The sequence below is a fragment of the Zingiber officinale genome, chromosome 8B, assembly GCF_018446385.1.
Source record: "Zingiber officinale cultivar Zhangliang chromosome 8B, Zo_v1.1, whole genome shotgun sequence".
Lineage (NCBI taxonomy): Eukaryota > Viridiplantae > Streptophyta > Magnoliopsida > Zingiberales > Zingiberaceae > Zingiber > Zingiber officinale.
The window spans coordinates 48789303-48801437 of record NC_056001.1 but is presented as its reverse complement, the minus strand read 5'-3'; the positions used below and the strand labels follow the sequence as shown (position 1 = coordinate 48801437).

Here is a 12135-nt window from a genome sequence, read left to right as displayed (position 1 = left end):
ATGGCTGTCGCAGTTGTCAACAACGATATGCTAATTTCCTCTTCCGCCGCCAGCACCAGCAGAATCGAGGTTCGCTCCGTGTGGGCTCATAACCTCGACGAGGAGTTCGCCCTTATCCGCTCCGCCGTCCCGTTCCACCCCTTCGTCGCATTGGACACCGAGTATCCTGGAGTCGTCGTCGCTTCCAAAAATCCCTATTGCACCCTCACCCTCCCCCAGCGCTACGAATTGATCCGCGCCAACGTCGAGGCCCTCCGCATCGTCCAGGTCGGTCTCACCCTCTCCGACGCCGTCGGCAACCTCCCATGTGCCATCTACAGCGACGGCACTTGTGTGCGTTACGTGTGGGAATTTAATTTCCGTGACTTCGACATCAACCGCGACCGTTACGCCCCTTCCTCCGTCGAGCTGCTCAAGGCTAATGGCATCGACTTCCAAAAGAATCAAATATGGGGCATCGACTCTTGCAGATTCGCCCACCACTTGGCCACCTCCGGCTTGCTTTCCTTTGGCCATTTTTCTCCTGTCTCCTGGGTTACCTTCCAAGGCGCCTATGACTTCGCCTTCCTAGTCAAGATGCTGACATGTGACTGCAAATTACCAAAGACCGTTCGTGAGTTCTTGCACCTCGTTCACTTCTTTTTCGGCAAAAGGGCGTTCGATGTGAAGCACCTTAGCAAGCATTGTCCTGGGCTTTACGGAGGATTGGAGCGGGTGGCCTCTACCGTCCGAGTTGAGCGAGCAGTGGGCTCTCGACATCAGTCCGGCTCCGATAGCTTATTAACATGGCAGGTGTTCTATCAAATCGCTTCTCGTGTGAATCCACAACTCATTGATCGTCCAGAACACATGGGAACACTCTATGACCTCCAACTGCAATAGAAATCTAGTTGTGGCTAGCTCTAGAGTTCATGGCTTATCACAGTTGATAATGATTCTGTCAGCATTAGCTTAATTTGTACATAAAATTAATTGTTCATTGCTTCATCGAATCTTTTTGTACTCAAGTACAGATTATATGTTATCCCATCGTCAGATATGCAAACAAATTGTCAATATTAATTCTTAATTTTGATCATGAGTAGTACTTGTTGTTTTACTTTGCCTTAAATCATCCCCTTGAGGCAAATCATCCCCTCGTGTGTTCTAGATCATACTCTGTTCAAATGTTTTTTTTTTCTTTTTATTGATAGTCATGTATATCGTAGCCTCTAGTAGTTTAGAATTTATAGTAACTATTTTAGTGATAGTGTTGGAGCTAGAGAGGTGAGCGTTTGTTTTTCTCTTTTATTGATCGTCATCGTAGCCTACAGGAGTTTATAATTTATAATAACTATTTTAGTGAATACTGTTAGTGTTACATAGGTGAGCGGTGCTTTGCTCACCTACTAGGATAAGGGAAGGATGACCGATGATAGGGCATGGAAGGGGTGGCACACTCATACATAGGAAAGGAGGCAACGCATGCAGGAGGATTCGAGCTCTCTGTAGATCATAAATTTTTTTTTTTTGGATTTAACCACGTGACTTTAAACCGTTCAAATCAAAACTCTTTTAAAGATATACAATTAATTCATAGTAAAATTCGTAATAACCTAATCTCATGCTAAAAAAATATTATTTAAGACGTATTCGGAGGCTCTGTGGATGTTTTTTTTTTGTTAGATTTTCTTTTCTTTCTATAAAGGTTATTTTCATCTTTATTTTTGAATTCAAATCATACTCTAATATCAATAAAATTCTTACACTCGAAAGGTATATTTATCTGTTAAATTGGATGGTATCATATAATGACAATATGAGAAGTAAATAATCAATATCAAACTCAGATCAAGTAATTTAAATATCGACATAAAATGAAAACATACTAATCTTTTAAATATCTATGTGTGTATGTATGCATTAACATGTGAATATACTAATTTACATAAACTAACAATTATAATATTATTACAAAAACCTTATCGATTCCACGAAGGAAAGAAAATAATAAACAACAACAACATAACAAAAAATAAAACAACTTGAACAAAAATCCAAACTCGAGTAGAACCGATAGCCAAGACCTTTAATCGATACGACACATCCTCTACCTACTAATCTGGAAATATAGGAAAAACAAGGGGCAGTGAGTATAATAATTCAGTGGGTATAAGAAGATAGTACATGCTACTATACATAAGAGGATCAAAGGATGCAATCTCAGGTAATAAATACTTACTATCAAAGTAAGAGTACCAACATAAAATCATCTTCTAATCAAACCATAAACAACAATATAACTCATCACTAACTTGCTCCAGCAAGTATAACCATTAAATTGCCTGCATAAAGCAAGCACATAACAAGCACATAACAAACATATATCAAGTTTTAACAGCACGCAAACTCATGCTATCACTATCTGATCTAGGGGGCAGTTAGGGCCACTGTCTGTGGATATGATACTGTTAGTGCACTTAGCACTAACGGTCTAACTCAAGTTTTGATGAATGATAAAACATTTTAAGTTAGTTTCGTTGTTATCTAATACTCTGACCGAGTGTGCAGGAGAAGCCCAGACAGATCGACGGGCTGACATGATGTATGGCACGAAGCTAGGTCGACGGGCCGACCGGATAGCTAGCATGAAGTCTAAACGAGTCGATGGGCTGACCGGGCGTTTGGCACGAAGTCCAGCTAGATCGACGGGCTGACCGGATAGCTGCCATGAAGGCTAGACGGGTCGAATGGCTGACCGAACGTCTGGCAGGTAAGTGGAGGTAAGTCACTGGAGGGGAGTGACTATGAGGACACATTTCCGTGAAGGGAACATTAGGCGTCGATCTGGCTTAAACTCATTTCGGATATTTAAGTCGAGATCGTGACTAGATTCCGGTCTCGATGAGACAGAATCTAGCTAATACTCTATTTGTTGGTTTTAAACTGTACTAACACATTGTTTTGCAGGATATATATATCGTATGTTTGCTTCCGGACTAACGTTTTCTTGCAGGAAGGAAGATGCTGGAAAACCAGGGTCCAGGCACCCAGGATGGATCCGGGTGCATGGAGGCAAATTTCTATCCTCAATGTTGCCTCGCCACGTGGAGCATCCTGGTTGGGTCTGTTACGTCATATTTGTTAGGATCGATGATCGCGGCTAGAGAGGGGGGGTGTGAATAGCCGCCCCAAATCGCTCGTTTCTTTCTACAAATTAGAGTTAGCGCAGCGGAAATAAAACGAATAGAAACGAAAGCGGAAAGATCAAACCTCAAACTCGTTAATGTAACGAGGTTCGGAGATGATACTCCTACTCCTCGGCGTGTCCGTAAGGTGGACGAAGCCTATCAATCCGTCGGTGGATGAGTCCCCGGAGAACCGGCTAATAACTACTCCTTGTGGGTGGAGAAACCTCGCCACAATGGTTTCTTGCAACAGCAAGATCAGAGTGTACAAGAAATACAAGACGAAGCAACAATATGAATGCAAAAACAAACACGCTTGCCTTCGACTGGTTACCGTTGGTGAAGCAACAACTTCACAGAAGAACAGCAGCAGCTGACCAGCCGAGAAGCTCACTCGAAGCTTCAGTGGAGTAGGGAGCTCAGCAGAGCTCAAACACAGCACCAAAGCTCAGCAAGAAGATGAAGCAGAAAGCTTCGGATAAGCTGAAGAGAGAGCTCACTGTTACAGCCTTCGATCTTCTTTTATATGGCCTCTTAAATCCTGAGTAATCCTACGAACCTGCAAGCAAAAAGGCCAGAACACAGAAGCCCGAAATAGCCTAGCCGTTGTGTCACAACGGCTAGGGCTGGACCGATCAAGCTCCATCCTGATCGGTCCAGAGCCTATCTGATCGGTCATGGGGACCGATCAGGCTCTATGCAGATCGGTCCCCAGACCGATCAGAACACTTACAGAGAGTTGCCCAACTCTCTGTGCGTACCCTGATCGGTCCCGGGGACCGATCAGGCCCTAGGCTGATCGGTCCCCAGACCGATCAGCTGTTCCTTCCCGAGCCTGTTGCCTCCTTCTGATCGGCCTTCTGATCGGTCTGGAGACCGATCAGATAACACACAGAAGCTCACTGTGTGGTTACTGATCGGTCACCAGACCGATCCAGATACCCAGTGTATCACTGGATCGGTCCACTGATCGATCCAGAGCTTGGTTTTTACCCAAACCAAGTCCCAAGCCTTCCAAACCAACATCCGGTCAACCTTGACCTGTTGGTACATCATGCTTAGCATCTGGTCACTCCCTTGACCTGCTAAGACTCCCCACCAAGTGTCCGGTCAATCCCTTTGACCCACTTGGACTTTTCTCTTCGTGTCAAGTATCCGGTCACTCCCTTGACCTACTTGACCTTCTCAACACCAGATGTCCGATCACCCTTGATCCATCTGGATTTTCCCTTGCCCGGCTTCACTCACCAGGACTTTCACCTAGCTTCACTCACTAGGGTTTTCACCTGGCTTCACTCACCAGGATATCCAATTTGCCCGGCTTCACTCACCAGGACTTTCCAACTGCCTGGCTTCACTCACCAGGACTTTCCCTTTCACCTAGCTTCACTCACTAGGATTTTCACCTGGCTTCACTCACCAGGATTTCCAATCTGTCTGGCTTCACTCACCAGGACTTTTCCGTCTGCCTGGCTTCACTCACCAGGACTTTCCCAATCTGGTCCAGAGAACGAACTACCGAGCCCTCTCTGACCACAGTTCGGAGAACGAGCTACCGAGCCCTCTCCGACTTCCCATCCGGTCCAGAGAACGAGCTACCGAGCCCTCTCTGACCTAGTCCGGAGAACGAGCTATCGAGCCCTCTCCGACTTCCACTTGCCAAGTTCCCATGCTTGGACTTCTCCGTGCCAAGTCTCCATTCTTGGACTTTCTCCCGTGCCAAGCTCCCTGCTTGGACTTTTCCCGTGCCAAACTCCCTGCTTGGACTTTTCCCGTGCCAAGCTCCCTGCTTAGACTTTTCCGAGTCAGGTCACCTCACCTCGGGTCAACCAGGTCAACCTTGACCAAGGGTTGCACCCACAACCTCCCAAGTTTCTGTTCTTGTCAAACATCAAGATACAACTTGAGTCAGGTCAACCTTGACCTACCAACAATCTCCCATCAAAATACAACTCTTCTGTTTTCGTCAAACATCAAAATATAACTCGAGTCAGGTCAACCAGGTCAACCTTGACCTAAGGTTGCACCAACAATCTCCCCCTTTTTGATGTTTGACAAAACCATAACCTAACTTAGGTTTTCTGATGTTCTTCCTTGAACATTCTTCCCAAACCTATACTCTCCCCCTTTTTGACACACATCAAAAAGAGTGAATCAAGGTCAAGAGTTTCTTCCTAATGAAAGTTCCATACCTTTCATTGAAACTCTTAATTTCCCCCTTGATACTAAGGTCCAACAATTAACTTAGTGATAATCCCATATCACTCAAGTCTTTAGGAGTAAAAACTCCCCCTAAAAGTCAACTCCCCTTTGACTAATAGGTAAAACTCCCCCTAAAGGTCAACTCCCCCTTGACCATTGCACCAACAATGTCTTGGAGAGTTTCAAACCTTTAGAACTCTAAAACACCACTTCCATAGCTGTAATTTCAGACAAACAGTCGAAATTCAGCAGGTTGGCACGCCCTGATCTCCCTCTGGATCGGTCCAGTGACCGATCCACACAGACCTGGACCGATCAGGGAACCTCCTGATCAGTCCATAACTCTGATTTCTGATTTCTGAATTTTTCTTCTCCCGAAATTCAGAAACCTCTAGAAAATCACATAAAATTCGAAAAATTGTGAAATTTTGAGGATACATTCCTCATACCACATACTATCATGGAAAAATAGTTTTCTATGAAAATAACTTCCATTTTCAAATCTTGATACAAAGTTTAAAAACTTTGAAATAGCTCAAGTTTAACTCAACTTTGTATCACTTTGCTCAATGATGAATGCTATCACTAGAAAAGCTTCATCAAGGTTTTTCAAATCAATTTTGAAATGATTTTAAACCATTTAATTTAGGACCACAATCTTTGGGCTAAATGTACATGACTTGTACACAAGCTTTCCCTATGATCCCCAATTTAGAATTAGGCTCATCTAGGTACAAGAACTATGCACCTTGATCCTAACTCACAATCCTAATATCTCACTCACATATAAGGTGTACCAAACACATCCAAGTCAATTTTGATGTGAGATATGGGTTTAGGTTATCTTAGGCTAAGGTCTCATGCATTTTCTAAACATCAATTTGATCTCCATATCAAATTGTGTTTTTAACCTTAAATCAATTTCATTGATTATAAATGCAAGAAATGATGACATGACATAAAATGATATCATACATAATAACATGTGTCAATGCCATGATGTCATGGCATAAAGTATGAAACTTAAATAAAGCATGACATTTAACTAACCTAAGCATTATCATGACATTTTAAATGATAATAAATTAAATATGATGTCATGACATGGCATATGGCAAACAATATATGGAAAATAACATGTAAAGGTATAGAAGATACCTAATTCTAGCCTTAATTGCCATTTTTGATAGTTTTGATCATTTTGCCATAAATTCTAAATTCCTAAGTGTAATAGACCTAAAATCATATACTAAAGATTTTTAGATCACCATGTGCCAATTAGATTGATCTTAGAGAACTCCTCAAATGTGGTTGGCACACCCTAATCACCTTAGGAATAATTGTCAATTTCATTTTCAAGGCTTGATTACCCCTTGAAAATTCCTCAAATGCCACCTTTTGCTATGAATAGATTAACTATCTATCCAAATAAGGTTGGCACACTCTAATCCATCTAGCGTGATGAAATCACGCTCCTAGGAACCCAATACCTATTGGAGCTCATTGGGTTCACTAAGTATTCACTAGGGATGACTTCCCTAGCAACCCTTCTAATGACCCTCCTAGGCTTTAAAGCCTCGGTCATTTGGGACTCATCAAGATCAACTCTAGGGGTGACTCCCCTTGTGACCTTGGTGATGGTCTTCCTAGCCCTAGATTTTGTTCCATAATCGAATGGAACATTGTGATAAGTGGGCTTGACCACTTGGGACTTAGGTTTATGACCCAAACCTTTCATGTCCTTGGACTTGGGTTTTTGACCCTTAAACCCTAGAGATGACTTCTCCAAGTTCTTAAGAGCCTTTTCTAGAGAGTCAAGTCTTGACCTCAAGACGAGATTTTCTTTCTCTAATACCTCAAGCTTTAATTTGTCATTGTTCTTTGAGGTATTCCTAGGCATATGTCTAGATGATTTGGGATTCCTACCTAGGTTTCCCTTAACCTTAGATGAGTTAATCCTAGGGTTGACATTTCTAGAGTTGTCCTTATTCAAGCTAACATGTTTAGCACCCAAGCATGTGTATCGATTTCTATAATTATCATGCTTATCATTCTTGATAATAGCAATAAGGCTACTAGCATGCATCCTACTAGAATTGCAAGAATGTGCCTTAGAGATTATCTTAGGGTTTGCCCTAGCTCCCCCTATACATGTGCTCGTCTTCTTGTCCTTGTGAGGTTGCCTCCTCCTCGGACATTGGCTCCGATAATGTCCCCTTCGCTTGCATTGGAAGCACACCACATGCTCCTTGCTCTTGCGTATCGGGACTCCGGCTTCCTTGACTTTTGGTGCCTGTGGAGTCTTCCTAATCCTCCTTGGACACTTACTCTTGTAATGTCCATACTCCCTACACTCAAAGCACATTATATGTAATTTATTTGAAATCGAAATGCTTGAGTTACCTAGGGTTGAGGATGGATGAAGACTTTCTTCTTCATCCCTTTCGGAGGTAGAAGCTTCTTCCTCTTGCTCCATTCTTGAAGAAGAACTCTCCTCCTCTTCTTCCTTAGATGTTGAGTAGCCCTCAACTTCTAATTCCTCTCCTCCATGATGTGAGCTCCTTGGCTCACTTGACTCCTCTTCATGACTTGAAGTGGAGCTTCCCTCATGGAGCTTGGCCAAGTTGTTCCACAACTCCTTGGCATCGTTGTAACCACCTATCCTACACAAAACATCATTAGGTAAAGAAAATTCAATGATTTTCGTTACCTCATCATTGATGGTTGATTGGTGGATTTGCTCATTCGTCCACTTCTTCTTCTCCAAAAGTTCTCCTTCCTTATCCATCGGAGGAGTAAAACCTACTTGGACACAACTCCAATTAACTAGGTTAGTCATAAGAAAGTACTTCATTCTTACCTTCCAAAACGCGAAGTCGTCGCGATCGTAGAAAGGTGGAATGGTGATGTCTTCTCCGAGTTGATCCATCTCTAGCTTGTGCTCCCTCGGGTGTTAATCCGGCGAAGAGCGACCTCGCTCTGATACCACTTGTTAGGATCGATGATCGCGGCTAGAGAGGGGGGGTGTGAATAGCCGCCCCAAATCGCTCGTTTCTTTCTACAAATTAGAGTTAGCGCAGCGGAAATAAAACGAATAGAAACGAAAGCGGAAAGATCAAACCTCAAACTCATCGATGTAACGAGGTTCGGAGATGATACTCCTACTCCTCGGTGTGTCCGTAAGGTGGACGAAGCCTATCAATCCGTCGGTGGATGAGTCCCCGGAGAACCGGCTAATAACTACTCCTTGTGGGTGGAGAAACCTCGCCACAATGGTTTCTTGCAACAGCAAGATCAGAGTGTACAAGAAATACAAGACGAAGCAACAATATGAATGCAAAAACAAACACGCTTGCCTTCGACTGGTTACCGTTGGTGAAGCAGCAACTTCACAGAAGAACAGCAGCAGCTGACCAGCCGAGAAGCTCACTCGAAGCTTCAGTGGAGTAGGGAGCTCAGCAGAGCTCAAACACAGCACCAAAGCTCAGCAAGAAGATGAAGCAGAAAGCTTCGGATCAGCTGAAGAGAGAGCTCACTGTTACAGCCTTCGATCTTCTTTTATATGGCCTCTTAAATCCTGAGTAATCCTACGAACCTGCAAGCAAAAAGGCCAGAACACAGAAGCCCGAAATAGCCTAGCCGTTGTGTCACAACGGCTAGGGCTGGACCGATCAAGCTCCATCCTGATCGGTCCAGAGCCTATCTGATCGGTCATGGGGACCGATCAGGCTCTATGCTGATCGGTCCCCAGACCGATCAGAACGCTTACAGAGAGTTGCCCAACTCTCTGTGCGTACCCTGATCGGTTCCGGGGACCGATCAGGCCCTAGGCTGATCGGTCCCCAGACCGATCAGCTGTTCCTTCCCGAGCCTGTTGCCTCCTTCTGATCGGCCTTCTGATCGGTCTCCAGACCGATCAGATAACACACAGAAACTCACTGTGTGGTTACTTATCGGTCACCAGACCGATCCAGATACCCAATGTATCACTGGATCGGTCCACTGATCGATCCAGAGCTTGCTTTTTGCCCAAACCAAGTCCCAAGCCTTCCAAACCAACATCCGGTCAACCTTGACCTGTTGGTACATCATGCTTAGCATCTGGTCACTCCCTTGACCTGCTAAGACTCCCCACCAAGTGTCCGGTCAATCCCTTTGACCCACTTGGACTTTTCTCTTCGTGTCAAGTATCCGGTCACTCCCTTGACCTACTTGACCTTCTCAACACCAGATGTCTGATCACCCTTGATCCATCTGGATTTTCCCTTACCCGGCTTCACTCACCAGGACTTTCACCTAGCTTCACTCACTAGGGTTTTCACCTGGCTTCACTCACCAGGATATCCAATCTGCCCGGCTTCACTCACTAGGACTTTCCAACTGCCTGGCTTCACTCACCAGGACTTTCCCTTTCACCTAGCTTCACTCACTAGGATTTTCACCTGGCTTCACTCACCAAGATTTCCAATCTGCCTGGCTTCACTCACCAGGACTTTTCCGTCTGCCTGGCTTCACTCACCAGGACTTTCCCAATCTGGTCCAGAGAACGAGCTACCGAGCCCTCTCTGACCACAGTTCGGAGAACGAGCTACCGAGCCCTCTCCGACTTCCCATCCGGTCCAGAGAACGAGCTACCGAGCCCTCTCTGACCTAGTCCGGAGAACGAGCTACCGAGCCCTCTCCGACTTCCACTTGCCAAGTTCCCATGCTTGGACTTCTCCGTGCCAAGTCTCCATTCTTGGACTTTCTCTCGTGCCAAGCTCCCTGCTTGGACTTTTCCCGTGCCAAACTCCCTACTTGGACTTTTCCCGTGCCAAGCTCCCTGCTTGGACTTTTCCGAGTCAGGTCACCTCACCTCGGGTCAACCAGGTCAACCTTGACCAAGGGTTGCACCCACAACCTCCCAAGTTTCTGTTCTTGTCAAACATCAAGATACAACTTGAGTCAGGTCAACCTTAACCTACCAACAATCTCCCATCAAAATACAACTCTTCTGTTTTCGTCAAACATCAAAATACAACTCGAGTCAGGTCAACTCGAGTCGGGTCAACCAGGTCAACCTTGACCTAAGGTTGCACCAACAATATTCAGGGCGCCCGAAGGGATCCGGGCGCCCCGAACCTCCTATATAAGGAGGGTAAAGGCTGAAACTCAACACAACAACGAAAGATCTACTCCTCTGTTCTCCTACGACGCTGCGAAAGCTCTCCGACAAAAGTGTTATTTCTGTTTCTGTTTTTTATTTATTGTCGGCTTTTTTTCGCTAATTAATTCCTGTACTTAATTTGTAATCAAACTTTTCAAATTATTAGTGATTGCCCATCGAAAGTACCCTTGCATGCGGGTCTTGGAGTAGGAGTCGCCAAAGGCTCCGAACCAAATAAATCTTTGTGTTTGCTTTGGCTTAATTATTTTCCACTGCTTACTCTCGAATTTTTAATCGCTATTCACGCCCCCCTGATAACCATGATTTTATTGTATTATTTTGATTCATATATGCATGGTTTGATGTTGATTTCATAGGTTTAAATCATGATTACATCACATTTTTATGCATTGTCTTTATTTTGGGCTTAATTGTAAATTATCTTATTTTTGGTGTTATTTGATGTTAATATTTGATTCTTATTTTATAGGTATCAAAGGATCTTGGATTTGGATCTATTCGAACTGAAATTAGGCTCGAATCGGAGTTTAAACGAGACGATCAAACCTTAGAGTTATTTGGACCGTTCATCTACTATCAAGCAGATCTGAGTCATCCATTGAAGATTTGGCCCATCCAACCTAATGAGTAGGAGATCTCAGTCATAGATGAAGATCCAGAGGTTTTGATTCAGATCTGAGTTCATACAGCCATTGATCAAGCTCAAATTAATCTAGACCATTCATCAAAGATTGGGCAGATCTGAACCATCCAGTGAAGATCTGGTCGATCCGACCTAAGGGAGAGTAGATCCAGACCCTAGATCAAGATCAATACCTTCGGATCGGATTTTAGGTGACTTTCCACCGTTGATCAAGTTCCAAATCAATTTCAGCCATCCGTTCAGATCTGGATCAGATTTAAACCCAGAAGCTACAGTGTTTTACAGTGTCGATCTCTTCACGCTGTTCTTCATCCCGCGGCGAGCATCTCCGAGAGTTTCGACCTCGATTCCTTCTCCAATCAATCTCTCGAGCTTCAACCTCGGTGGAGAGCTTCTCGGTGGCCTCATCCCGATCATCTAGAGCCTCCGGTGGGTGTTTCCTCCGGCGGAAATCTGTTCGCGGCATTTCTTTGTTCCAGCGCCGATTTGGTGGTGTTCTTCCAATCGGCGACTCCGATTCCCATCAGTGACGCTTGGAGGTGATCCGCTGACGTTATTGAGCTTCATCCGATGCTCATCCGCAGTCCGCAACATCATTCCAGATCCAGAGATCCAGAATTGCAGATTTCTAGATTTTCGGCACTTGAGTGGGTTTAGGGTTGTTCTAGCTCGCCGGGGGTGGTCCGTCGGCGTAGTTGAGCATACCTTGAACTGAGACGCAGCTGAGATGCTTCATTGAGGTCCAGAGTTGGGTGTTCTCGACTTTGGCATTCTTGTGTGACGGCAAGAGTGTGTTGCTTGATAGATTGGTTGTGAGAATGGATCGGTTAGGGTTTATTTCATTTTGCTACTGTTTTATAGCTTAGAACATATTCCTTTTATGTTTGTTAAGTTCTTATCGTTGCAATTTAGCATTTCTTTGTTTTGTTGAAGTTTAATTCATGTTTGGTAGTTGT

The 12135-nt window shown here is 44.3% G+C and overlaps 1 protein-coding gene across 1 annotated transcript; it reads left to right on the top strand.

Annotated features, from left to right (window-relative positions):
• Positions 1 to 882, top strand: LOC122013777 (probable CCR4-associated factor 1 homolog 11). The gene has a single exon (XM_042570005.1). It carries the CDS (start codon positions 1 to 3, stop codon positions 880 to 882), a length of 882 nt encoding a protein of 293 aa, XP_042425939.1.
• Positions 883 to 12135: the final 11253 nt, after the last annotated feature.